This window comes from Rhineura floridana, chromosome 19, assembly GCF_030035675.1.
Source record: "Rhineura floridana isolate rRhiFlo1 chromosome 19, rRhiFlo1.hap2, whole genome shotgun sequence".
NCBI lineage: Eukaryota > Metazoa > Chordata > Lepidosauria > Squamata > Rhineuridae > Rhineura > Rhineura floridana.
The window spans coordinates 27,855,766-27,882,244 of NC_084498.1; the positions used below are offsets into that span (position 1 = coordinate 27,855,766).

The window sequence follows — 26,479 nt, forward strand, 5'->3', positions numbered from 1 at the left end:
TTTATCGGTTCTAACAATCGCTCTCCCGCCTCCCTCCCTCTCACACAAAGGAAGTCCAAGGCGGCTTAACCATTGTCAAAGGAGGCCAGTCTAAAGTGTCAAAAGTTGCCACATGAAATTAATGGGGATACTTTTAACAAACCCCAAGAGAGGCACTTGGGAAGCCGCTGTCTCCTGAGGCTTTCTGCCCTCCGTCCATCTTGCCCAGTGTCGCCAACCCTGACCTGGAGTGTCTCTCCAGGGGTCTCCAGCTGTACCTGGAGATGCTGTGGGAGAGAGAACCCTGGGACCTTCTGCATGCAAAGCAGGTGCTCTAACCACTGAGCTGCATTCCTTTCCCAACATGCCTCCTGCTCCCCCCCCCCCCGGCAACATTGCCTGCTTCACACTGGCCACTTTTCCTTTCTTGATCTCTTCGAACAGACCCTCTTGGAGGGTGTGGGGGTGTGGGAGGCAGGCAGGTCCCCCCCAGAGGTTCCCCTGCACAGACACAGTGACCAGGGAAGATGGCCGTCCTTTTGCAAACTTCCCTTCATTTGAACAGTGACATGAACCTGCCGGAAAGCTGTGCTGGAACCTTGCTGCTGGATTCTGCCCCACATTAGGTAGGGGGCCAAGGAAAGGGGCCCTTTGGACCTTCCACTTCAGGCTTGGCCCCCCTCTTGGCCACGTGGTTGCGTGCCTAGGTGTCCTGGGAGCCTGTCCAAAGGGGCCCCTGTTCTTCTGTTGCAGGGGGCATCCAGCAGCCTGCCATGTGGCATACGGCCGCCAAGGACGACTTTTCTGCCTTCCAACGGAAATGGTTTGAGGTGGCCTTTGTAGCTGAGGAGCTCATTCACTCCGAGATCCCGGCTTTCCTCCTGCCTTGGCTGCCCAGCCGCCCGGCCTCCTACGCAAGCAGACACAGCTCCTTCAGCCGCAGTTTTGGAGGGCGAAGCCAGGCAGCTGCGCTGTTAGGTACCCATGGTGGTGATGGTGGTGGTGAGGGAGAGGGCAGCTGGAGGTGTCTGAGGGGAGGGCTTAGTGCTTGTGGCTGCCAGAAATGGCACAGAGTGCACGCATGGGCTTAAGAAGAAGAGGAGGAGGAGGAGGGGTTTAAAGCAGCTTCTGCTGACCTTGTGTCCTCCAGATGCTGTAGCCCCAAACATCTGAAGGGCGCCAGGTAGGCAAAGTCTGGTTTAAATAGCTGCCCCTAAATAGCTTTATTTGTCATAGGAAGCGGCCTTATACTGAATCAGACCCGCTGCCGAGACCCTTCTGTAATGTTTTCTCGGAAAGTGCTCCTGTACAGCAAAAGGGGCCCATGCAACTTTAATTAGAAGCTTCTTCCTTGTGGTTTTCCCCTCCAATTGTTTCCTGCTCTTCTGGTGTCCTGACCCGCGGTAGCTGCCACAGTGCCAGAACAGCGGACAGTGACGCTGGATGTGGACATCAACAACCGCACGGACCGCCTGGAGTGGTGCAGCTGTTACTACCATGGCAATTTCTCCCTCAACGCGGCCTTCGAGATCAAGCTGCACTGGATGGCTGTGACAGCCACTGTTCTCTTTGAGATGGTGAGCTGGGGGTGGGGGGCAACATTTCTTGCTGTGTTTTGATCCAGAGAATCAAAGCAGCCTCTTACGGGGCCAGTTTCTTTGGTTTGGGGAAATACGCCGCTTTCGCTCAGGTCTCCGTTGTCCTGATGAGGAATTTAACGTAAACCAAAAGCTTGCAGTGTCACTCCTCTTTTAGCAAGAGTTGTGTGGGCGAAAGCGAATTGCTGCTCTGTGCTGGCAGGCTCGCTGTCTCCCTAAGCATGGCTCCCCTCCTCCTCCCAGGTCCAGGGCTGGCATCGCAAAGCCACATCCTGTGGGTTCTTGCTGGTTCCTGTCTTAGAAGGCCCGTTTGCACTACCCAGTTATTTGTACGGGGACCCTCTTCGCGCGCAGCTGTTCATCCCTCTCAACATCAGCTGCCTGCTGAAGGAGGGCACCGAGCACCTCTTCGATGGTAAGGATGGAGGAGCAAGGGGAAGGCGGCTTGGTGCCTTTGGCGAGAGCAGAAGGCCTGCCCTCCCTCCTGCGCGCACAGTCCTGCATCTGAGCATGCCCTGTGGATCTGGACACGTGTGGAGGTGCTTGAGGTGGAAAATGTGGACAGGTGCAGTTTGGAAGGACGATTCCCTTTGCTCACCTTCCAAATGCTGCTTGCTCCTGAATGTGGGCAAGGCAGTGGTCAGAGCTCATACCTGCCTCATTCATCCTCCCTCCCTCCCCACTCCCACCGTGCCCTGAGTCAGCTAGCCTTTTCTCAGGCTGGCATGGGAGACGCACAATCTCCCAGGTCCCAGTCTGACACTCTAACCACTGCACCGGCACACGTGTCCTCCAGCACTGGCTGATGGCCCCTCCGTATACATCCTTTCCGGGGGGTGAGGGGAGTTGGTGTAACAACCTGCCCTCCTCCCTGTGCATCCAGCAGCGTTTAAATGCCGTTGCATCTTGTCCAGCTAGCAGCTTGGCCTTCTCTTCCAGGCTTTGAGCCAGAAACCTACTGGGACCGCATGCATCTCCTCCAGGAGGTGATCGCACACAGGTAAGCCAACGAGAGGGTGGGCAGCGGGGCAAGGGCCGCTTAACCATCCAGCCCGAGGAGGAGACTCGCTTCTGGAGGGGTGGGAAGGGGGACAGCAGTGACGTCTGGAGGGAGCGTCTGGAAATGAGTTCGGCAAGGTTTTGTGTGGGAGTCTTACCTTTTCCATGATCTTCTCCTAATGGTCGGTCTGGTTCCTGCTCATGTGCAGAATGCAGTGGCTGGAGTTGGCAACCCTTGCCTTAAGCTGCAAGACTCTGAGGGGCCACGTGGATGTCTAAGGCAGCTTTCTCTGTTGCGTGCTCTTTCCGTCGCTTAAGAGCACTGGAAGCCGCCTTATACCGAGTCATTGGTCCATCTAGCTCAGTCTTGTCTACACTGGCTGGCAGCAGCTCTCCAGGGCTTCAGGCATGGGTCTCTTCTCGCCCTACTTGGAGATGCTGCTGGGGGTTGAACCCGGGACCTTCTGCGGGCAGAGCGGGGGCTGCGGCCCTCCTCTGTCCTTATTCGGAGTCAGACCAATGGTCCATCCAGCTCAGGGTTGTCTCCACTGACTGGCAGCAGCCCTCTGGGGTTTTCCTGTAGGGTCTTTCCCAACCATACCTGGAGATGCCACTGCGGGGAGGGAGCCTGGGACCTTTTGCATGCCAAGTGGGCATCCTCCCCTAATTTCTTCTGCAATGATTGGTTCTTCTCAGGTTTGGGTTTGTACAAGACAAATATTCGGCCTCTGCATTCAACTTCCCTTCAGAGAACAAACCCCAGTACATTCATGTCACAGGTGAGCACTCTTTTTTCTTTTTTCCCCTGGGTGGTGACTCTTGAGGGGTGTGATGCACCCCGTGAGTAGCTGGCCTTTTATAAGATCACCAGCAAAAGCTGGCAGTGGGCAGCGCAGAACGATGAACCGAGCCCGCAGAAGGCACTGGCAGGCAGTTGTCGCCTTGTCGTTTGAGGAAAAGGTTTGCATCAGACGGGTGATCTTGTCAGGGGCAGGCAGGAAGCAGTTTGGGATCTCCTGGCGGATCTCTGGCTGATTTGCAGTCAATCGGTCAGAGTTACGTTCTTCCAAGTGTGCAGCAGCAACAGCAGCAGAATGGCTTTTCTCGCCCAGATTAGTCTGCTGGAATTAAGAAAGGTAGCCAGGAGTGGACTTCTCTGTAGAAAGGACTGTGTAAGCTCAGTTCAGTCCTTGTTCCGAAAACAAGCACTTGTGGCTCAGCCGCCCAGCCAGGTGAGTGTTAAGGAAGTCATCAGAGAGACAGGAAACAACCAGTTGCTAGAGAGAACCCTAGAAGCAGCCAGCAGCCTTGGCCAGAGCGCTTTTCTCAAGGTCCTGGTATAGACTTGTGTTGCTCCATTTGCTTTGCTCCTCAGCAGAAAGGCAAAGAGAAGCAGCAAGGGGGGGATACTTTTCAGCCCAAGGGCCACATTCCTTCTAGGCAATCTTGCAAGGGCCACATGCCAGTGGTAGGGATGCTTTGCAAGAGCCGTGCTGCTAGATCGTGCTGGAGGAGCTCTCTGCAAAGACCTAGCTCCTCTGCAAGTTAGGCCATGACCAGAGGCAATCTCCCATTTAAAAACGGAGCGGCCAGGCTTTTAGCCTGTGCCCCCGATGGCCTCGCACACTGACAAGCATTCACAGCTACCTGAACTGCGTTGTGTGAGGTAGCTGCCATTCTTTTTAAAATGGGCTCCTCTTGATTCAGGGACGGTGTTTCTTCAGCTGCCGTACTCCAAGCGGAAGTTCTCTGGGCAGCAGAGACGGCGACGCAACTCCACCAGCTCCACCAATCAGAACGTCTTCTGTGAAGAGCACATTGGCTACAACTGGGCCTACAACACCATGCTGACCAAAACGTGGCGGTCAAGCGCCACGGGAGATGAGAAGTTTGCCGACCGGCTGCTCAAGGACTTCACAGACTTCTGCTGGAACAAAGACAACCGCCTGCTCTCCTTCTGGGCTAGCTGCTTGGAGAAGATGCACACTAGCGCGCCCTGAAGGACGTGGGGGGGACACGTCAGACGTAGCTGGGATGGGCAGTTCTGTGAAAAGTGAGCATGAAGAGCCTCTCTGCACACCCTGGAAGTGAGATCTCAGGATGCAGCAGACTGGCGATCGTCACAGGTGCAGATGGAGAGCCTCACACTGCGATGCCACCTTCGCTCGTTTCTCGGCTCCCAACAGAATTGAGCATCAGGCTGCAGCCGAAGAAGACCAGAAGCCTTTTCGGGATAATGAGCAAAGCATTCCCAGCCCCTGGAGTGCTCATGGTTTTTATGTGCATATGTAAGATACTGTACAATATTTATGGAAGAAAAATTGTGGTGTGTGTGTGTATGGGAGGGTGCATTTGTTGGTGGTGTGTGGGAGGGGGGTTGGCGTCCCACCTGGAGGGGAGGTCTGGAGTGGACACCTGCTGGGCTCTGTCCTTGGCCCTGTGCGTTGCAGCCTTCTCATATATGCCTTGGATGAAGGCTCAGAGGGTGATACTTGGCACATTTGCAGGTGGCATGAAACAGGACCGGCTGCTACCACCCCAGAAGGCAGGATCAAGATTCACAGTGTTCTCAATGGGCTGAAACCCCCAAGATGGAATTCAGCAGACCAAAATGCAAAGCCCTGCATTCAGGTAGAAAGAAAAGGCTCGAGATGTGAAAGGTATCTAGACGTCTTAGCTTAGCCAACGTGGTGCCTTCTAGATGCATTTAAACTACTCCACCCATCATACTCAACTATTGGCAGTGCTAGCTGGGACTGATGGAAATTGTAGTCCAGAACATTTGGAGGGTACCAGGTCAGGGAAGACTGTCTTAACTGAACATGAACCAGCAGTGTTATGCTGCTGCTAAAAAAGCTAATACAATCTTGGGCTGTATTAACAGAAGCAGATAATAGTTCCACTCTAACCTGTGTTGGTCTGGGTGCAGCTGGAGTACCGAGCCCAATTCAGGGCTCCTCATTCTAAGGAGGGCAGTGACAAATTCTCCAGAGGAGGGTGGCCATGGTAGCGAGGGAGTCTGGAAATGAATCTTATGAGGAACAGCAAAAGGGCTGGGTCTGTTGAGCCTGGAGCAGATAAAATTAAGGGGAGGCACAATAGCAGCCTTCAAATATGTATCTGAAGAGCTTTTATGCAGAAGATGAAGCCAGGCTTGTTATCTTTTCTGCCAGTGGTCAAGACCTAGGGCCAAGGGATGGAAATGGCAGAGGGTCAGATTTTGGCTAAATGACAGGAGACATTTCCTCAAGGTAAGAGGTCTTTAACAATGGAATGGTCTGCCTCAAAAGATGGTGGGTTCTCCTTCCCTGGAGATATGTAAGGAGAGGCTGGTTGGTCACCTGGCAGGATTGCTGTAGCTGCATTGTAGATCCCGCACTGAGCAGGCAGTTGGGCTAGATAACCTCTAGGGTCCCTTCCTCCAACATGATTCCAGGAAGCTAGTTAAGCAAATAGGGGAGAGCGCATCTCATCTTTACAGATTGGGGCATGTCTGAAAGTGAGGAGATAGTTTCTAGCATTCCCCAAATTATTTGGGATTGTCATCACTGATACCTGAGTGACCATGAGCTGCTCTGTAATATCACTGCTGGCGTGATTCAGCACTTTACCTAAATGTGATCAGTTGCCTTGCCCTGCCTTGATGCCAGGAAGCTTCTATTCGGAGAGGTGTGTGTGAAGAGAGGCTGAATTTCCTTTGTCTCTTATTACTCTGAAGAAATCCTTTTTGGGGTGAAAAAACAGTTCAGTGTCTAGTGAGCTCCAGTTGAAGGTGGGAGGGGAGGAAGACTTTCTCCAAGTTCACTTTCTGTGGACTGAGGCTGCAGTCCACTACACACTTACCTAGGAGTAAGTCCCACTGAACCCAGATAGACCTTTTAAAAAACACAAAAGGCACTTAGGTTTCAAAATGCAGTGGAGCGACACAAAGGGAACTGATCCTGTGGGTTGCTGTCCAGTTCAACATGCCTGGCTGCAATCTGAGGGGGGTTTCTCTGCAAGGGTCCGCTTGAAGAGCAGCATTTGCCTGGGGAGATGAAATAACTTGTGCTCAGCTCAGTATTGACCTGTTTTATTAACCGAATGGAAGATCAGAAGTTTCCTCGCCTGCCTGGTGCTACATCGCAGGGGCCGGGAAGCCTCTGAGCCCTCTGTGCCCAAAGCCCTGCACGTCCACCAAGAGGGCCGGTCTGCTAACCTTTTTTCCTCTGAGGCCTTGATGGGGAAGCTCCACGCACTTCCCACACCCCCAGTAGAGGCTTGAGTGACAGCCACTCCTGATTGAGCACATGTGTATGAGACCCATTTGCAAACGATGCATGTTTTGTCTCATTCACACACTGAGCTACACCACTGGTTGTTTTTTTTAATCAGTGGAACATCGAGGTGATTACAGACTCTGGACTGATCTTGCACATGGTGAGCGTAAAGGGGGGCTTGTATTGCAGTTGTAAAAGCACGCAAGGAGCACTTCCACCCCCCGCTCCATTCTTTACTGCTGCTTCTACATTCCTGCTACCTGGAGCAGAACGAAAACAGTTTGTCAACCCCCCTTTTTTAAAAAAAAGTCTGAGCACATGCACTTTCTCATTTTAAAATCTTCCTTCAATCATGGTGATTGCAGGAACAAAATGAGGTTTGCTTCTGCTGTCCTGATGCTAAACACGTGGCCTTGGAAATAATACCTGCTTTGTGTAAAGGTATTACATTTTTAAAGTTAAAAATAGTAAGTTGTATCCAATTATGTTATACTCAGAGAAGGCCCATTGAAATTGATGGACCCACGTCAGTCATGCAGTGGGTTAGTTGTTGCAATGCGTTAAATGGAGCTGCTGTTGAAGACGGCTTGGAAACGACAGCTGGTGCAGACTTCAGCAGCCAAATTGCTGACTGGGACAAGGCAGTGGAAACGTACAATGGCAATTCTGGCAGGGCTGCATTGGCTACCGACTAGCTTCTGGGCCAGATTCAAAGGGCTGGTTTTGACCTATAAAGCCTTGCGTGGCTCAGGCCCCCAATGAACCCACCTGCCCCTTATGATCGTCATCTGAGGCCCTTCTCTGTGTGCCCCCTGGGAAAGTGTGGAGGGTGGCAACACCAGGACGGGCCTTCTTCGTGGTGACTCCCCATTTGTGGAATGCTCTCCCCAGGGAGGCACGCCTGGTACCACCATTGCTTGTTGTTAGGCGCCAGGTAAAAACCTTCGGAATTACAATTTTCTGTTTTGTTTTTCAGTCAGGCGGGGAGCAGTTGGATTTTGTGTTAAGTGTTTCGTATTTTTAGGACGTGTTGATTCTTGTTTTTACATCTGTTTTTAATGTTGTAAGTCGCTTTGAGTTTCTTTAAAAGCGACTAATAAATACAACAGTGATAATGATGTCCTCTATTTCCTTTGGGTCTCCTCTGATTAGGAGAACCCTTGAACGCAGCCCAGTAAAAAGAGCATGGTGAGACCCGGCTCTCCGTGCAGATGCCGTCCGCACCCGAGCCCGTTTCGCCGCTCCTGCTGCGCCCTTTATCCTGCAAGCTACCCGGGCCCAGCGCGACCTCCCGCCGTGGCCGCGCGCGTCCCCCGCACCTTGGCCAAAAGGCAACTGCGGAGGCCGCGCGCGCCCCGCCTGAGGGAAGACGCCCAGCTGGCGTCGCGGGCCCTGGGGCGGTGCGCGCCCTGCGTGGGTGGACCCGGAGCGCGCCGTCGCCGGGGCCAGCATGGGCAGGTAACGGAGCCTCCCAGCCCGAGCGGAACAGGGGGGCGGCAGGAAACTGCCGAGCGGGAGGCGTCACATTAGAGGGTTCAAAATACCCCCCCAAAAAGAGGGGCCAAGTCCATGCTGAGAATTCACAAGGCAAAAGAACTGTGCCAACAGTCCTAAAGTCTGGTAGGGGGCTTATTGTTGAGCCTTTAAACAAGGGGGGCTGATTTTCTAGAGCTGGAAAAGGGTCGAGGAAGATTGGCCATCGAAGGGCTGCGGGAATTCCCCTACGAGGAGGGGTTACAAGGTTGGGGGGCTTTTTAGTTTGGAAAAAGAGGCGAGTAAGGGGGGGTCATTTTTAAAACACATTTTCATTTTTGTAATTGCAACTACATTTCTCCATACCGTGCATAATTCAGCATTTCTAAACTTCAAGTTTGAGATTTGTAACTAAATAGAACAATCTAGCAAATTAGACTGCAACAAAATAGAATGTATTAAACTAAATTTAGCCCTCACAACAACGATTTCTAAAGATAAAACGTGAGTTCTTTACGTTTCTTTTTAAACTTTTAAAGAAAGAATGTATGCTCTTGTATCTTGTGATGCGGTTACAATGGTGAATTGGGTTGCAGGGTCTCCAGACATTTTGGGGTACAATGTTTTGGAATTGGTTTCCAAAACATCTGAAGGGCACCAGGTCATGGGGTGACCTGCTGTATTTTTTTTAAAAGAAAAAAACAGGGTTTGCTTCCTTAATTATTTTAAAGACATACTTGCCCAAATTTGAGCGGGCCTTTCCATGTAGTGAAAGTAAAAACACTGCAAATCGCTGACATTCTGAATATTCATCAGCAATTTAATCTTCTGATGTAGTCTGCAACATTCATACCAAGTTCCTAAGCACATTAAAGCACATTATGAAGATTGATATCACCGCCTTCTTATTCAGCAGGATTTGCCTCTGAGTAGGGGGTCCACCTGACTGAAGAAATCCTTAGCCTGTTGATTGGATTAATTTTAGTCTATACGGATTAATCACATTTGCATAAATCTGCCGGTAGAAAACCCCAGCCCCAAAGGAAAAGATAATCATTTCTGGCACAGGAACTGCCTGCTTTGATGTCCTGGCTGGCGGGAACAACACACACACTTCTCTTTCTTGCCGACCAAGAGGGTTGCCCCGAGTCTCTCCCCAGCCCTTCCCCACCACGGCCTAACTTGGGCAGGGGGTGGGTGGAGGCAAGGAGAATACTTCTTCTAAAGAAACACCAGCTTTCAGGTTGGATACAGGGTTTTTTTTAAGTATTTTAACACTGCCTAATAACAAAAATAATTCAGTTGGTTCGTTGCTTGCCATGCAAGGCGTCTCAGTGTGGTACTACCCTCCAGATAATATTGTTTAGTGCATCTGTATTTTATATCGAGTGATTTTGCTGATCTACTGTATTATTGTACTATTGTATGTTGTACACCGCCCAGGGAGCCATTGGTTATGGGTGGTTTATAAATGAAACTAAATAAATAAATAAATAACATGAAGTATAACATAAAATCAGAATAAAAGAATACATTACAGTAAAAACCATTTAAATAACCTAAAAAATATACAGCAGCAAAACCGTAAAAATCTCAAGACACTTCCCAGCAGTCGTGAGTTACATGTGGTGGCCGCCTTTTTCCTGGCTCTACCCAACACATTATTTATTTCTTGAGATAAATTGCTAAATTTCTGTTATTGGGGGGGGGGGAGGTAAGCACAGACCTGCAGTCACCCCCTGGGACCTTGAACACGCCAGTCACCTTTGCAATCCCAGACAGGCAGCAAAAAGGAGATGTTTGTGGAAGCTCTGGCCAGCTGCCCTTGGCGTGGTGGCTCTCTGGGTTGGGGCAGGTCTGTTCCACATGCTGGAACTCAACCGCAGGAGCGGGAGTGCTGTTCCATTGGGTCCTGCTCATGGGCTTCCCAGAAGAGGCATCTGGTTGGCCACTGTTGAGAACAGGATGCTGGGCTAGATGGGCCACTGGCCTGGATCCAGCAGGCTCTTCTTACGGTCTTCTGTTTAGATGGGGCTACTCCAGCAGTGTTCACCCACCCACATGGTTTAATTGGAACGTAATACTATGCAGAGCAGCAAAATGTCTTAGGCCAATCCTGGGCAGCTGTCTGGACTTGATTCCAGGAAGGATGGACGGCAAGAACCGCCTAGAGGTTTTGACAATTAAACTGTATGGCATGTTTTTTAAAGAATAAACAGTGAATAATGGAATTCTGGGCTTGGCCATGGGTTCAAATCTCAGCTCCCTAGTGGGAGCATTGAGTAGCCTTTGCCAAATCACTCAATTTCCATTTGGTCCTGTGCCCATTTTCTTGGAGAAAAGCCACACCCAGCTCAATGCTTGATCCCATGTAAGTGTGCAAAGGACTCCAGCTGTAGCCCTTTCTTTGAAAGGAAAGGAAGGGTTGAGTGTGGGATCAGGAAGAGGACCGAGCACTTGCCTGTAAGAGCAGCCCAGCGAAATTGGTCTGGTGATCATGTGGTTAGGGTGCTTTTGCCAGAAAGGAATGGCTAATATGTAAACCACACCAGTTTCTGTGAACTCCTTTCATGTCAACATTCATGTCAGGGACAGTTGAGCTAAAAGCTACACAGTAACCAAAAAACATTGGTTTGGTGGTGGATAAGAAATTGTTACCGAGACCTGTGGTAAAAGTATTTCCTTCCTGATCTGTTGGGATGTGAGCAAGGCAGCTGGGACAGTGACCAGATCCACCTTCTTCAAAGAGAGCGGAGGTTGTGCAGTCAGGTCATTCATGGTCTGAAGAGGACACACCTGTCTGGCCTGCATACACACCATCCATTTAAAGCATATTCTTTCCCCCAGAGAATCCTGGGAAGTGTAGCTTGTTAAGGATGCTGGGAAGTGTAGCTTTGTGAAGGATAAACTACGATTCCCACGATTCTTTTGGGGAAAATAATATGTTTTAAATGTATGGCGCATATGCGCCCCTAGTATCTTTTGGAAGCAGCAGAACCTCTTCTGTCTCTCCATCTTGCATTGTGTAAAACAAATCCTCTTGGGAATGTTGTTTGTGTCACACAGAAGAGGCAACGGGTTGGCCAGAAGGGTGAAGCAGTTCATGGCCCAGCTTAAGAAGAGCGACCAGCAGGATCCTCCCCAGACCAAGCTACGGGACAAAGCAGGAAAGCTTTGCCAAACTCTCCAGCACTCTCCTCGGAGCCTGGCGGAGCTGGTGCAGACCATGGCGCAGGGCAGGCACTGGGGGTACCTCCTCACCAATGTCCACATCGTCCAGGCTCGTGTGTTTGTCCATCTCCGCCAGAACCAGTATGATGCAGCTTGCAAACTTCTGGAGGTAGAAACAGACCCTCAACTTCTTTGGGGGAGAAACAGCTTGTGGGATAGGAAGTTACTCTGAATAGTCCGGGCCAGAGAGAGTGCGCTCATACATTTCTAACAGTGTGGTGCCTGTCATGCTGTTCCTTCCTACAGCACAAACTGTGGACTGTAGAGAGCTAGAAACTAGGCAGAAGTAGCAGGATGTGGGTATCCTTTGTGGGGAAGGGCAGGATATCTAATTAATTAGTTAGTTAATGTACTTCTTGAGGGGAGAAATAAGCAGCCCCTCTTGTTTGTCTCCAGAGCTGCAAAGCAACAGAGAAGGCGGATCTGGTGAGGCTTTGGCATGAGATCCACTATTGGCAAGAGAGGGAGAAGCGGAAGGCACAGTCCTTGACACCTGTCCAGAAATACAGGTGTAGAAAAAGGTACGGGGGGCAGCAAAAGAAGCCTTTGGTGGGAGAATCAGTCGTCCATTGCCGGGGCGAGAGTGGGTGGTCCCCACCTCCTTGGAAGTGTGTGCCCCCCTTCCGTGTTGCAGGAGAAGTCCTTGGGCCACTGCCGCAGGGGAGGGCAGGCTTCGGGCTTAATGGGGTCTGCTTCTCCAACTGGAGCCAGGTGAGGGGACAGGCACCTGAAATGAAAGAATGGGTTGTGTCCAAAGGTAGTTCTACTCAGAGTAGACCCATTTAAATTCATGAACCTGACTAACTTGGGTCCATTAATCACAATGGGTTTACTCTGAGTAGGACTCGGATGCAACTCTGTGACACCTCTAAGCAGTTGTTGTTGAGCACAGAAGTTAGATTTTTGAGCACCAGGACTGAGATGAACTGAACTCTCAGTCCTTCCGCACAAAAATAAATTCCTGGTTACCTCCAAGCTTTCTTCATTTCTGCAGGATATCTGAGGGAGTGGGAGTCATTTTGTCCTTGCTATCATTGAACAATTGGGAGTGCAAAATCCTCCCCGCCAACCCCTGCTGCTGCCATGCCCGTCCGTCCGCTTGACTGAAGAGGCTTTGATCCGCCATGTTTGGTTTGGTTTGAGAAGGAGCTCATCACTGCTTGTTGTCCTTTGCAGAGCTTTTCCCTTTTTCTCTCTGTTCATGTGCAGGAACCCTCCGCCAGCCTCCCTCTGTCCCGAGGGGGTGAAAAGCAGGAACTACCCTAAGGAGGTCCGCGAGATTCTGCGGAGGTTTGCTGTGGAGGTGACCAGCAAGCCGAGCAGGCAGCAGAGGGTAGGATCGGAATGTCACTTCCTTAGGGGAGAAGGGCCATTCTGTTGCAGCTTCCAGCGGCTGTGGTTTGTTTGAGCTTGGGCTGTGGAACAGGCGAGTTGGTCTGGTGAATGGGTGTGAGGAATGGGCAGTACTCTGAGATGGGGCAAGTGGACATGAAATTGCTTGAGCACCAAGGCTGGATGAATAATTAGCATCGCATTCTCACCTGGAGACCCAGTATGACGTAGTGGTTAAGGTGTTGGACTACGACCTGGGAGACCAAGGTTCGAATCCCCACATAGCGAGTTCACTGGGTGACCTTGGGCCAGTCACTGCCCCTCAAGTACATTTACATTTCTCACCTGACGTTTCAGACTCCTTTGAAATGTTGGACCAAACCAAGAGTGTCCTCGGCAAAGGAATAATGCCACTGCCATGTAACTGCTCAGGCCAGACCTGCCCAACCAGGTGCCCTCCAGATGCTTTGGACTACAACTCCCATCAGCCCCAGCCAGTGTGGCCATGGGAACCTCCTGTGAGGAGGCTATTCTCCAATCAGTGGTTTAGGGGCAATGAATCGACTGCACTGATCTCCCCTCCCCGCTTTTTGTGGGTAACAGAGATGTGTATGGAAAATAATACCATCCTTTGCGAGGCCGGCCGGGCTGTTGTGGCTTTTCTTATGCCTGTCTTTTGCTAACTACAGGAGTGGTTGGCTAGTGACACAAACCTGCAGCCCTGTCACATCTATAACTGGTTTGCCAATTATCGCCGGCGCAAAAAAACCAAAGCCAGTCAGCAGCTGCAAGGGCCTGTCATCACCTCTGTTGGCATTGAGGATTCAGCCTGCCAAGGAAAACCTCAAGAGGAGGGGATGTGGAGAAGCCCTCAGGCTGCAGGTCAGCCCTCATTTTCTTGGGGTTCAGGACTGGGGGAAGCACTGAAAGACGGACTGAAGCTGCAGATCAAACACTCGGGCAAATGCATTTGGGCTTCTCTTGGCTTGTGTCCTCCTTCCTTCCAAATGTCTTGCCATCCTATTCTCAGCTTTCACACTTTTAAGACTGCAGCTATTATGAGGCCTAGCAACTTGCTGTTGTGTTGATGCACCCTAAGGCCACTTCACAGAAAACTTTTCCAGAGGGATAGTCCTGGGAGTCTCTTGCAGCAAAAATAACAGAGTCTTGTTGCACCCTAAGGAATAACACATTTATTACAAAATAATTATGGACTCCAACCTGCTTTGTCAGATGCATGAAGTGAAATTTCAGCAGATATATAAAGGAAATTGTAAGGTAGGCGTTGAATGGCAGTGAGGTGTAAAAATTAAAGTCAGTGATAAATCCATATTAAGCAGGCACACTTTTTATAGTGGCAGACTGGTGATAATTTGCTGAGATGATTGTATTAACACCTGTACTGGGGAAGGGAACCATTAGTGTGAAACCATCTTTGATAGCACAGATATCCTTGCATTGATAAGCTAATTAACACAAATAGGGTGATTAAAATCTTTGTCTTGAGTTAACCCACAGGTATTGAACAACTTCTTATAACAATAAGTGTGTTCAGTCTTTAAGATGCCACAGGACTCTTTAGTGTTTTTGCCTGGTGAATGAGTTCCTAGGGCGCAACCCCGCCGTTTCACAGTGCATCTGTACCCAGTCTGGTTGCTAGTCCAACAGGTTGAACTGAAAACAATCAAAAAGAACATAGGGAGTGGAGCTGCCTTCTACCAAGTCAGTCCCCCTAGCTCAGTATTGTCTACACTGACTGGCAGCAGCGCTCCATCGGTTCAGGCAGGGTCTCTCCCAGTCCTGCCCCAGGCTGCTGGGGGTTGATCTGGGACTTTCTGCATGCAAAGCTGGTGCTCTGCCCCGGAGCCACAGCCCTCCCCTAAGTACAGTGCTTCCTTTCTGCATGAAATCCTTGATCTGCCTCTCCCACACCCTTTCAGGTGGACGTTGTGGAGATGCTGGCGTGGAACAAATGGAAGATCCCCTTGTCGCCTGCAGCCCAGGGTGGGAGTGGAGAGCCGGAGGCCAGAGCGACAACCCCAGTGGGGCTCTTTTCTTGTTGCACAGCAGGTGATGCCTCTGAAATCGCTTCCAGGGTACCTCACTATGAAGCATTCATCCTGATGCTTGTTTGCCCAAAGTTGGAGACGTTGGCTATTTATTGAGCATTCATTCTGATTGGTTTGTGGGGAGGTTGTACTGCATTGCATCAACCCTTATCTCACACTATCTTATGCACTTTTCATCACTATTGCAAAAAGTCTGTAATTTTTTTAGGGGGGTGGAGCCAGGTTTTCATGCAAGACCACCAAATCAACTTTAATTGTGCAACCTGAGTTTGCCAGTATGTGAATCCCACTCAAAAATAGCGACAGCCTGGAAAGGCCCCTGAGCATCTTCTCCATTTTTTCCTGGAGCCCCATCTTGAGTCCTTGCTGCTGGCCACGCACTGTTCTGCCACTCATAAATGACGCTTCCCTGCCTATATTTTTTCTTACTTGCAAAAGGCACCATATTAGCGATCAGCCTCATTCACTGCCTCTTTCTCCACAGCACCGTGCAAAGCGACCAGCAGGAAAGCTTTTGCCCAGGCGCGGAGGCCGTGGCCGGCCCCATCGGAGCCAAAGAGATGACAGCTTTTGATCCGCCTGCTGGGCCAGAGCAAGGAACAAGCCTCAGCACCATCATGCTGGAGACCGGACGGGAACCGCCCAGCTCTGCTGCCACTGGCAGCTTCTGGGTGGAGAACCCCGTTGGCCATCCTTACGATTTATACCCAGCACCTCCCCTGGCTGAGATGCTGCCGGCGCCTAGAGCAACCCCAGGAGCTGTTCACAAGGGGGTCCAGTGCTCATTGGGGGGCTGGGAGGCACCCTGTGGGTGCCATTGCTCCAGGTCCACAGGGAGCCCGGCCACGTGGCAGCAGCAAGGTGAGAGGGCAGGAGATTTGGAGGGGGTTGTTAAGGACAAGAGCAAGGGCGCCAACCCCACGAGGACGTTTTCCTGCCCAAGGCAGACTGAAACAAAGGGCAGCTGCACGGGGGTCGTGGGTGGTGTGACGCCCTCACTTCAGGAATCAGCCTGCACTGGGGGTGGGTGGGTGCAAGGGCAGGGCCTGCTGCATGCTGGGAGTGGCTGTGCTCATGGTCTGGGAGTGTCTCTTCCGGCCTCTCCTAACCAGGCATTTACTCCAACGCAGGTTGTGGCAGGGGGCCTCCGGATGTCTCTGGGGAGGCCAGGCCAGAGACGGTCAGTGAGCAGGCAGACTTAGCGATTGAAGGCCTGGTACTTAGAGAGAGGCAGCTAGGGAGCTCCTGGGCAGCCCTCCTGCCCTGCAGGTAACCAGGAGGGGCCGGGGGAAGGATCCCTTGGCTTGTGGGGCCCAAGAACACTCTGGAAATCGCTGGCGAAGGAGCAGTAGCCATGGAGCAACAAGGGCCTCTGAGTCCCACCACTCATCGCCCCTCCACTGAAGCCAGAGTGATTGCAGTCAGCACCAAGAACCCCAGGGGGCTTCCAGATGAGCCTTTATCATGGGACTGAAGCTCCTCACACATGGACGTTTTTCACAGCATCGTCTGCACAACACCATTAGCATCAACAGGCAGCTCATATTCCCCCTCCCCCATTTAATCTGGATTTAACATTTCCAGGGAAGATCCAAAAAGTTAAAAAACCTGTTGACAGTCACCCATTTGCAATATCTGAACAACCCCTTTGCCATATTAAGCCCTGCCCTGGAAGCCCCCCCCCCCCCGGTGTTGCGGAGCCCCACAGCAACTTTGCTCAAACAGTGAACACCTGTGGCTTTTTAACCCAAACGTTCCTTATTTTATGACTGTTGGTTCTAAAACAATTCAGGTTGTCTCCCCCCCACACACACAACACACATCCCTTTTCAGGCTGGCTGCACATATGGTAGTCTTTAAAGAGAATTGCAAGTCCTATGGGAGAGGAATTGTTACCCTGGGTGCTTTAGACCACTTATTGCCTCTGGTCAAACAGGATTTGCAGGTTTTGGGGAACAATACAAAAACCTGCTGAACCCATTTACTTGAAGCAGAAGTGGGATGGTTATGTGCTTCTCAGGTAACTTTGTGGTTTGCCTACCATCTGCATCCTACCTTCATCTGTCTCCGGATTTCTAGAAAAACCATCATACAGCTGGATGGGCATATAGGAAAATGAGCATGCAGCGTGTCAGTGGGGGCCAGGGGCTTTACCTCCACAATGGAAGGGGGCAATTCTGTCATGGGGGGATGTAAGAGAGAGGTCTGCCCCGGCCTGACTGGAGAAGGGGCTTCATTCGCTTCCAACCTACAGTGCTAAGAATATTTGTCACTTTCCACAAGAAGATTTCTCAAAGCAATTTACCAATCCATAAAATACAAGTTAAATGTTGTGTATTGTATATTTTTACCATTGTAAGCCACTTTGGGACCTAGAGAGTGAAAAGCAGGATATACATTTTTAAAATAAATAACAAACCTGTAATAATCAATTAAAAACCAAATCCATGGGAGGAAAAGTACAATACAATAAAAATTATTTATTTATTTATTGCCTTTGTATACCGCCCCATAGCCGAAGCTCTCTGGGCGATTTACAACAATAGAAGTGCTCCCACAATAACAACTAGGAAAAGGATGAATCCTACCCCATCTCATTAAGCAATGAGCACCATAAAACAGGCCTTAATTCATACCACAGTACAGTCTCAAGCTAATGACCAAAAGCCTGGTCAAAGTGGAATGTCTTATCCTGGCAGCTAAAAGCTGGCAATGGTGGTGCCAGGCCTGGGAAGAGCATTCCACAGACGAGAGCCACCACTGAAAGGGCCCTATTCTCATGTCGCCACCCTCTGCACCACCCTCAGAGGAGGGACACAGAAACTCAGAGGGGATATGGAATTTTAAATCTTTTTATTAATTACATATTTTCATGTAGCTTAAATACAGTATATTAAAATCATACCGATACTGATACAGATTACAGAATTTGTGTATGCAAGACCTGTGTCAAAAAGGGCCTGGGTTTGTTGTATGGTATCCCAATCTCACTTGCTCCTCCTCCTTCCATTCCACAGTTCTCCTCCGCCTGTACTTTGCCAGCCTCAGCACTACCCGCTTCTCCACCTGCCTCACCGAGAGAAAAGCCAGGCCTTGGTACCGGAGCAGGTAAGAGCCGGCGGCACAGATGCACCGAAGGGGGCCTCCCCAGCTGGCCCGGGGGTGCCCTGTGCTCCACCTGCTGGAGCCACAGGAAGGGGGAGACGTTTTCAGCCCAAGGGCCATATTTTCCTTCTGGGCAATTTTCAAGGGGCCAAATGCCAGGGGCTGATGAACCAGGGGCCAAAGTGGGAGGAGCAATGAATGCAGGCTTTTTTATGCACGCACATACCCCTTTCAGGCAAGAAAGCATCATGATCAGAGTTCACAGTCACATGCCAGCCAGGCAAAAGCACTCCAGGAGAGTGCAAACCAGGGCCAGGGCCAGGACCAGTGAGGGCTGTGGCCCAAGGGGCCCCAGATAGTGGGGCCTGGAGGGGTGTCCTCCTCGCCTGGTTTCACCTGGAGAGTGCAAACAAGAGCAAGATGAGCGATCCGTGCAGGATCTTGAGAATGGAAGGTGGTGGGCCAGGGCAAGGCCAGAGTGGCTTGTACGGACGTTCCGGGGCAGAGGCCTCCACCCATCCCTCTCCCCTCCTTTTGCAGGCTCCAGTTGTTGATCCCTGCCTAGCAGAGAGGTACTACTCTGGATGGGGGGATTTGTCGCCTCCAGGTGTCGCTGCTGCTGGACTCTCCCTCCCTCAGCAGCCAGCGCAGCTTATGGTTGGGAACGGTGGGAGTTGGAGTCCCAATAGAACCTGAGGGGCCCCCTTCCCTTATCCCCACCCTAGCTTTAAGCGGAGAGCCAGGGTAGCGTAGTGTTTAAGGCAGCTTCCCCCAACCTGGTGCCCTCCCATCAGCCCTAGCCTCATACGACTGGGCTGGCTGGAGCTGGTGGGAGTTCTCCTTGCACAACAGGACTCCCCCCCCCTTCCACAGGTGCCCCCTCCCCTCCCCAGATGTGCTTCAGAGGGTTGGGGGAACCCCTAGGAAGAGATTTAGGAGACGTGCAGGGGAGGAGAGGAGGTCCCATGGTGCAAGCGTAAATCCATGCACTGATGGGTTGGAGAACACAAGGCTGCTTTAGCTACAACCTACACTGTGCTTAACCAATCACCACCATGGTTCTGAAAACAAATCCTGAGACTCAGGAAGTGCTCCCTGGCCTTTCATTCTAACTGTATGTTCTTTGCACCCGGCTCTGCTTGGTAGATCTTGGGGGTCTAGTAAAAAAAGCAAGGTATTTCTGCCAAGCCTGAAGCATGCAGGCCCTGTTCTAGTGGCACAGTCTTTTTCTGCACCATGTTTGGAGGGACGAGGGCTGCGCTGCTCAGCTGGGGTTGTGCGGCTCTGAAAGGCTCCATTCAAGTTCTGCTACCTGATGGCACACTCCTTTATCTTGGGAATGTGGCCCTTTCAGCTGCCATTAGCCAAGCCAGACAAGCAGGAATGCTTTTAAGAACATCAATAATGAATGTGCTGCCTCTCTGCACTCTGGATGGCAGCAGCGGCTGCTGCTTTAGTGAGGCTCTGGTCTTTCCTTTATGAAAAACGAGGAAGTGGGCTACTCTAGGTATCTTGGGGCAGTGGCCTTCCATACTGAGTGCTCACAGGAATGGCCAGTTCATGGCCTGGCTGCCGCTCGCCGTGGCCAGATCTGAACAGTTGGATCATGAACAACAGGCAAATAGCAGGGAAGTCCGCTATCAGTGCCGCATTTCCTTGGGGACCAGCCGCACTGAGCATTGGCACATGCTCGCAGCCAAGGTGAATCTGCTGGATCACACAAATCAGCAGCTCCAGAGGCTCAGAGCCCAGCATCCTCCCAAAGCAGTTGCCATCTTGCAAAGTGGGTCATAGGCAGTGCTGCAATGAGGGGCAGCATGTTTAAGCTTTTAAAAGAATGAAACCTGAGACTGTCAGAATGTTAAGCTATGTGTCAGCTGGAAAATCTTTTGTTGGCATGGTGGTGTCATGGGGACCATGAACGCAGTTTAGCTCTGGGTGGCGACCCCTAAAAGAGTGGGGAAATGAGAAAGTGAGAGCAGACTTCTTCCCAAGGTGCAGAGTGTAAACTCTGGAATCCGGTCTCAGAAATTGTAGTGATGGTCACCAACCTGGATGGCTTTAAAAGAGAATTAGCCAAATTCATAGAGGTAGCTGAGGCTACCCATCATGATGATGGCTGTCTGCTGCCGCCAGTACCGCTCAGTGCCAGTTTCTGGGAATTGGAAATGGGAAGAGCGCTATTGCTCTCATTTCCTACTTGTAGTTTTATTGTTTATCATTGGGGCATCTGGTTGGCCCTTGTGAGAACAGGATGCTGGACTCAGTGGGCTGCAACGGGTCCAGGACACTCTTGATTTTCTTATGACTTGCCCGAGTGTGTTCTGTGGTTAATCTAGTTCTGTTGACACATTTTCTCTTCTGGTTTTTCTGGGAAGCAAACAAAACAGGGTTGAGATCTACTCAGAATAGACCCACTGAAATTAATGTACCAAAGTGAGTCATGCCCATTCATTTCAATGGGTCTATTCTGAGTAGGACCTACAAATTGGTCCCTTCTTGCCTCTCCTTGTGCTGGACCCAAAATGGAATCTCTCCTCCAAATGGGAAAACCCACCGTCCAGCATTAAGAGGAAGCCCTCACAGTAAACATCCTTTGCTCTTATTCTAGATGATGTGGGATTTTGCGAGTGATCCCTCGACCAGTGACACTCTCTGGGGGGCCTGGTTGCTCTGTGAATTCTCTTCAAGCAGTCGTGTGTGACTCCCACTAGAGCCACGCCTGGACCCTTTATTTCTGCGCAACAAAGAGGCACGCTAAACATTGGGAGGGATGCTCAAAGCCTGGGGTTCCTTTGGGGGGGCAACCCCCGTGGACCTGCAGGAGGCTGCAAGTTTCAAGGGAGGCTCTTCCGAGTTACAGAGCTTGTTTTAATTACGGGGTTACCCATTTGTAAGGCTACTGAGAGCTGGCTGTGGCAATAGCAGCTTGGAGATGGGCTAGTTCAAGCATTCAATCAGCTTTTGCCAACCTGGTGCTCTCTGCATGTTTTGGACTACAGCTCCCATCATCCCCAGCATCATATGGCCATAGGAGTTGTAGTCCAAAACATCTGGAGGGGACCACATTGCCCAAAGTTGCTGGTGATGTGAGCGTGGGGTGGGGGGTTGAAGAGAAGTGGCTAAGTTTTCCCACAAAGGAAATCTTTCATTGTTAAATTAACTGCCAAGTTGCAGCACTTACTAATGAGAATCTGCCCAGTTACCTTCAAGGGTCTCACCTGGACAGAGATGCACTCCAGGCAGGCCTCACAGGAGGAGAACACCACCAGTGCAGCCTTCAGCCCAGACCCCGCACTTAAGACTCCAGTTCTGCTCTCTGCTGTCCTTCCCATTGTGGATCCATTGCTACATGCCAACGCCTATGTGTTAAAGAGTGGAAGTGGTATGTCTTTGGAGACACATGGGGGAGAGCTTGTCACATGCCAGAGGCCATAAAAAAGTAAGACTTGTATCCAAAGTAGTGCTAAGTCCCTCCTTTTCTGAGCGCAAGGACTCATGCTTGCGCAGTGGAACCCTCCAGAGCAGATTTGGGGAGGGCATGGGGTGTGCATAGGGGCAGGGTAAGCACGGATGTTCTGTGGTGCACTAACAGAATGAGGGCATTGGCTAGCAACCCCAGATTGTTATGCAGCCTTTGGGATAATTTTATCAAATTACTTTCATTTTAAGCATGAAAACCCGGGGAGGGTTAATCGATATAATTGTAATGCCTCCTACCCAGTTTTAATATTGTTGTTGTAGATCTATTGTTTTTATTGTATTACTGTATTTTATTAATTGTATTTTAATAATTTTGTAAGTCGCCTAGAGTGGCCATTGGCCAGATAGGTGACGAAGAAATTAAATTTATTATTATTATTATTTATTAAGCAATATTCCACATTGCAAGATTTTGTGGTGCTTTTTATTTGCTTAACTGTTTCTCAGTGGGATACTTGTTCATGCACTGACTTCTCTAGTTGTAAAGGAACGGTTACAAATAAAGTTCTTTGAAAATGTATCTCTCTCTTTATATGGGTGTTGGGGAAGGGGTCTCTATCTGGTGTCCTTTGCACTGAGCACCAGATTTCCTAGCCATTTCCCTTCCCTTTTCAAGTTGTGCTGATGAGATTGCTCCCCCCCACGCCACCTGCCATCTTAATTTGCCGAGGCGTCTATACATAGACATTAACTGGTACACATTTTTATGCAAAGATGCATATTTTTAATTGTCCTATTTTTAAACCTATAATTGGTCTTCCAAAAATATTTTAAAACCCAGGCAATATTTTTGAGATGCAGTAGTTTGCAAAACTATTAATTGATGAACCACACTGTATGCAAATAAAATTAAAGAGAAATACAGAGAAAGACCCTGCAAATTGTCTAAAGGCTGCATGTAAAAAAAGAATCATGTATGGATTAGCATCCTTAACCTTAGGAATAAGGGTACACATTTTGTTTGTGCAAACCTTCCCAAAACAGTACACAGACTGAAACACAGCTATCCTTTGAAATTCGTACTTCTCCATTTTGCAGTGCAGTTCTTTAAACAAAAAATGCATATATAAATGAATATATTAGGAGCAGGTGTGCATAAAAATGCATATATCTCTGAAACAACACACAAAAATGCATTATATTAGGGAAAATGATTGCAAAATGTGTATATTAGGTAATATGGCATACAAAAATGTGCATATTAGAAGAAATGCCCATGGAACATCGCTATAACACGGCTGAACCACAGATCTGGATATACTGCAGGTATGACAACTGTCCCCAAGTAAAATGCCGTTTACAGAATGCCGTTTTCGTTATAACACGGAAGCCCTATAACGCGGGTACGTACTTGGTCATCTGACACCCGCATTACAGCTAGGGTCTACTGTGTATATGGAAATTGCAAGTTTGGGGACTTAATTATAAATTGATGTGGAATAATCAGGAACTGAGAAAAAATAAAATTACGAGATTCATCCATCCCTACTTAACCCATCCTTTTCTAGCAAAAAAATACTCGGAATGGATGAGTGGAGCTGCCCCTTGGGCACATCCACAGTGAGGCTATATAACAACATGCAGAGAAAGAAGTCTTGGTTCCAACTTCAGAGAGCTGCTCGTTTCACAAAAAGTCTCAATCCTGCTGTGTGCAGACTGGCTAGTCGTCCTCCTTTGCCTTTAGCAACCAGAGACAAATATATCCATCTCCTCCTTTGCTTGCTAGTGGGAGAGATTTTGCCGTTGAACCATAGCAACAGATGGAAATGACTCCTCTTCTGGCTGAGGCAGCAGCGGTGCCCAATGTCTGAGTAGCAAGGAAGTAATGGGCAATTTAGATACGAGCTGTGCATTAATAAGTCATGTTTTCCCGGCAAGGAGATGAAACACGGAAAAGAAGGCAGTATGTGTAACCCAGAACAGTGATTAGGAGGGTTGGCAGTCACATCAGTCAGGCTCACGCAGGAGGATTGTGCCCAGGGGTGAGATCTGCCTCCCCCACTGCTGTCCTTAGTGAATCCCCCTACCACATCCACTGCTTGAAGTCCTCCTTCACCTTCCCCAACCTTGTGCCCTCCAGATATTTTTGGACTACAACTCTCATCAGCCAGCACGGCTGGGGCTAATGGGAGTTGTAGTCCAAAACTTCTGCAGGGCAGAGGCTAGGAAAGGCTTTTTGAAAGCCCAGGTATAGAATGTCTGCCAGATGACCCCCTAGCCACATGCTTGTTGATGGTCTCAAAAACTCTTAAAACATTGCGAGGAAGGGGTTCTCTTTGCAGAAGAGAACAGACAACGAACTCTCTTCAGCAAGAGTTCTGTGCTGTGAAATGTGCCCCAAATAAAGTCCATCACCAAAGGCTTCTGAGTAAACTTAGCAGATATGGAATAAGAGGACAATGGAAATCTTAAGGTTTGATAACTGGTTAAAGAACCAAAAAGGAGGAATAAATGGGACCGTTCTTGCAATGAAGGAATGTAAACAGGTGACCAGGTTTGCTGATGACATCAAATTATTCAGGGTGGCAAAAACAGACTGCAAAGAGCCCCAAAATGATCTCTCCAAATTGGGCACACAGGCAATAAAAGAAATGTTATTCAAAGTAAGAACAAGGATAGGAAATGCGACCGTTACTCTTACTTGATCTCCCAGCAGCTTTTGATACTATTGACATGGTATCCTGAGCCGTTTTGGTGAGATGGGTATTGGAGGCACTGTTTTACAGTGGTTCCAATCCTGTCTTGAGTCATTTGCAGAGAATAGCATTGGGCGATTGTCTTTCAGCTCCCTAGCAGTAGTGCTGTGGGGTGCCACAGGGTACCATCTTGTGCCCAATGCTGTTTAACATATATATGAAGCCCTTAGGAAATTTGGGGCCAGGTGTCAGCAGTATGCTGATGATACCCAGCTCTCAATGTAACATCTGAATTGGGAGAGACCATGCAAGCCCTGGACCGGTGCTTGGAATCAGTGGTGGGCTGGATGAGGGCCAAGAAACTGACTGAATCCTAGCAAGATGGTGGGTTGGTGGTTCCCGAGTTCGGATAATTGGTCAGTTGTCTGCTTTGGACCGTATTCCCTCTGAAAGAGCAGTTTTGTAGTTTGGGGGGGGGTGCTCTTAGATCCACCTTTGTCGCTAGAGGCCCAGGTGACATCAGTGGCTAGGAGTACCTTTGCTGGTGGTATGACAGCTGCAGCCATTTCTGGACTGGGTTAGCCTGACCACTGTTGTCCATGCACTGGTAACCTCCAGGCTGGATTACTATAATGTGCTCTATGTGGGGCTGCCCTTGATGTTGGTCTGGAGGCTGCAGTTGATGCAAAATGCAGTGGTGTGACTGCTCACTGGGGCAGGGTATCGCCAACATGTCACCCTGCTGCTGAAAGAATAGCACTGACTGCCCATTACCCACTGGGCCAAGTTCAAGGTACTCGTTTTGGTGTACAAAGCCCTGTACAGCTTGGGACCAGGTTACTTGAAAGATTGTCTTGCCCCTTATATACCCAGTCGGTTACTGCGCTCTGCAGGTGAGGACCTCCTGCAGATACCATATTATCTGGAGGATCCTCCCGCACAACATGGGAAATGGACCTTTAGAGTTGTAGCACCGACCCTTTGGAATTCCCTCCCCTTAAATATTAGACAGGTGCCATCTCTGTTGTCTTTTCTGCACTTACTGAATACCTTCCTCTTTCAACAAGCCTTTTAAGTAGAGACCTTATCCCAGTCCGCATCTATGTTGGAACTGCTTTTTTAGATGTTTTTTTTAAAAAAATATGCTTTCAAGATGTTTTGTTTTTAGAGTTGGAAGGGGCCTATAAGGCCATTGAGTCCAACCTCCCTGCTCAATTCAGGAATCCAACTTAAAACATCCCCAACAGTTGGCTGTCCAGCTGCCTCTAATGCTTCCAGTGCTGGAGAGCCCACCACCTCCCTAGGCCATTGGTTCCATTGTTGCTCTAAGAGTTAGGAAGTTTTTCCTGATGTCCAGTTGAGACCTGGCTTCCTGCAACCTGAGCCCATTATTCCCTGTCCGCAACCTGGGAGGATGGAGCAGAGATCCTGGCCCTGCTCTGGGTGACAACCTTTTAACATGTTTTCACAGTTCTACCCCTTGCTTGTTTCCTTGGGCTTTTTCTAGAAGTAAGGGCAGGATATAAATTTAATGAATAAATAAAAAACAGACAGACAGTGCTATACACCGGGGGTGGGATGAAGTCCTTACGAAACAAGCTCCGTACTTGGTGACTGACCAGGAAAGAGATCTCGGAGTCCTGGTTTGTTGCCCCACACCGCCCTCTCAGGACCCCACCCGCCGCTCCGCTCCGCACAAGCATCTAAGGCGGTGCGGTCAGTTTAAAGATCACATTTCCCATCCCATGCTTCTTTCGAGGAGCTCTTTCCACTTCCTCGCAACAGCCTTGTGAGGTAGGCTGGGCTGAGCGCCGGCGACCGGCACGAGCTCGCCCACCCACTGGGTTTCATTATTATTATTTATTCATGGCCGAGAGGGGAGGCGGGTGCGGTCCTGAAGGCTCCTCGCGGGCCGCACCCTCCGCAATGCCGTCGCCGGCCCATACCTTGGCAATGCAGCACAGCCACCGCGCATGCGCCCCTGCCGTCGCCTTCCCCCCTCCTCAGGCACGCTCCCGCTTCGGCCGCCCGACGCGCACAGGGCACGCGCAAGGAGCTATTTAAAGTGGATGACGTCAGCTAGAAATAGAACGCCGCCGCGGCGGGCGAGCGAGCGCGCCCAGCCCCTCCCCTGCGGCCTTCCTTGGCTCCACCCACTTTCTCTGCCTTAGGATCCCCTGCTAAGTGCGCACGCGCGGCTTTTAGAGGCGTAGTAGAGGCTCCCTCCCTGTAGGGACTCCCACACACGCGCGCGCTGTCTCTGGTACGCATGCGCACACTGTTATGCAGTGAGGTGGGGTTGGGCGGGGCGGGGC

The 26,479-nt window shown here is 50.1% G+C and overlaps 2 protein-coding genes across 15 annotated transcripts in view; both read left to right on the top strand.

Moving 5' to 3' along the window:
* The window catches only part of DEPDC5 (DEP domain containing 5, GATOR1 subcomplex subunit), a 48,587-nt gene extending 43,666 nt beyond the window's left edge, over positions 1-4,921 (top strand). For 4 of the 5 annotated variants that reach the window (XM_061602718.1, XM_061602717.1, XM_061602719.1 and 1 more), the window contains 6 exons: positions 733-957; positions 1,387-1,556; positions 1,821-1,992; positions 2,517-2,577; positions 3,273-3,355; positions 4,284-4,921. In XM_061602718.1, the coding sequence (XP_061458702.1) occupies positions 733-957; positions 1,387-1,556; positions 1,821-1,992; positions 2,517-2,577; positions 3,273-3,355; positions 4,284-4,576 (1,004 nt within the window). In that variant the 3' untranslated portion in view covers positions 4,577-4,921. The remainder of the gene's footprint in view (positions 1-732; positions 958-1,386; positions 1,557-1,820; positions 1,993-2,516; positions 2,578-3,272; positions 3,356-4,283) is intronic. The other variant, XM_061602721.1, reaches the window with a different exon arrangement.
* A 68-nt stretch (positions 4,922-4,989) lies between these two features.
* Positions 4,990-22,028, top strand: ANHX (anomalous homeobox). 10 transcript variants are annotated; one of them, XM_061603261.1, is made up of 10 exons: positions 7,421-7,769; positions 11,375-11,648; positions 11,936-12,060; positions 12,749-12,872; positions 13,561-13,753; positions 14,812-14,941; positions 15,425-15,801; positions 16,071-16,209; positions 17,958-18,048; positions 20,657-22,028. In XM_061603261.1, the coding sequence occupies exons 1-10, from the start codon at positions 7,714-7,716 to the stop codon at positions 20,747-20,749; spliced, it is 1,602 nt and encodes a 533-aa protein (XP_061459245.1). In that variant the 5' UTR covers positions 7,421-7,713; the 3' UTR covers positions 20,750-22,028. The 10 variants fall into 10 exon arrangements, 9 of the variants coding, with proteins under 9 accessions (XP_061459246.1, XP_061459252.1, XP_061459244.1 ...); XM_061603269.1 differs by lacking the exon at positions 16,071-16,209 and having other exon boundaries at positions 7,453-7,769; positions 20,657-20,744; XR_009759681.1 differs by lacking the exon at positions 20,657-22,028 and having other exon boundaries at positions 7,419-7,769; positions 15,425-16,209; positions 17,958-18,042.
* The last annotated feature ends 4,451 nt before the right edge of the window (positions 22,029-26,479 follow it).

Excerpts from the sequence above, each read along its gene's own strand:
- ANHX (XM_061603260.1), top strand. The coding sequence starts at position 7,714 with ATGCTCTCCCCAGGGAGGCACGCCTGGTACCACCATTGCTTGTTGTTA. Across the intron at positions 11,649-11,935 it reads CAGCTTGCAAACTTCTGGAG|AGCTGCAAAGCAACAGAGAA; the intron begins GTAGAAACAGAC and ends GTTTGTCTCCAG. Across the intron at positions 14,942-15,424 it reads CTTTTCTTGTTGCACAGCAG|CACCGTGCAAAGCGACCAGC; the intron begins GTGATGCCTCTG and ends CTTTCTCCACAG.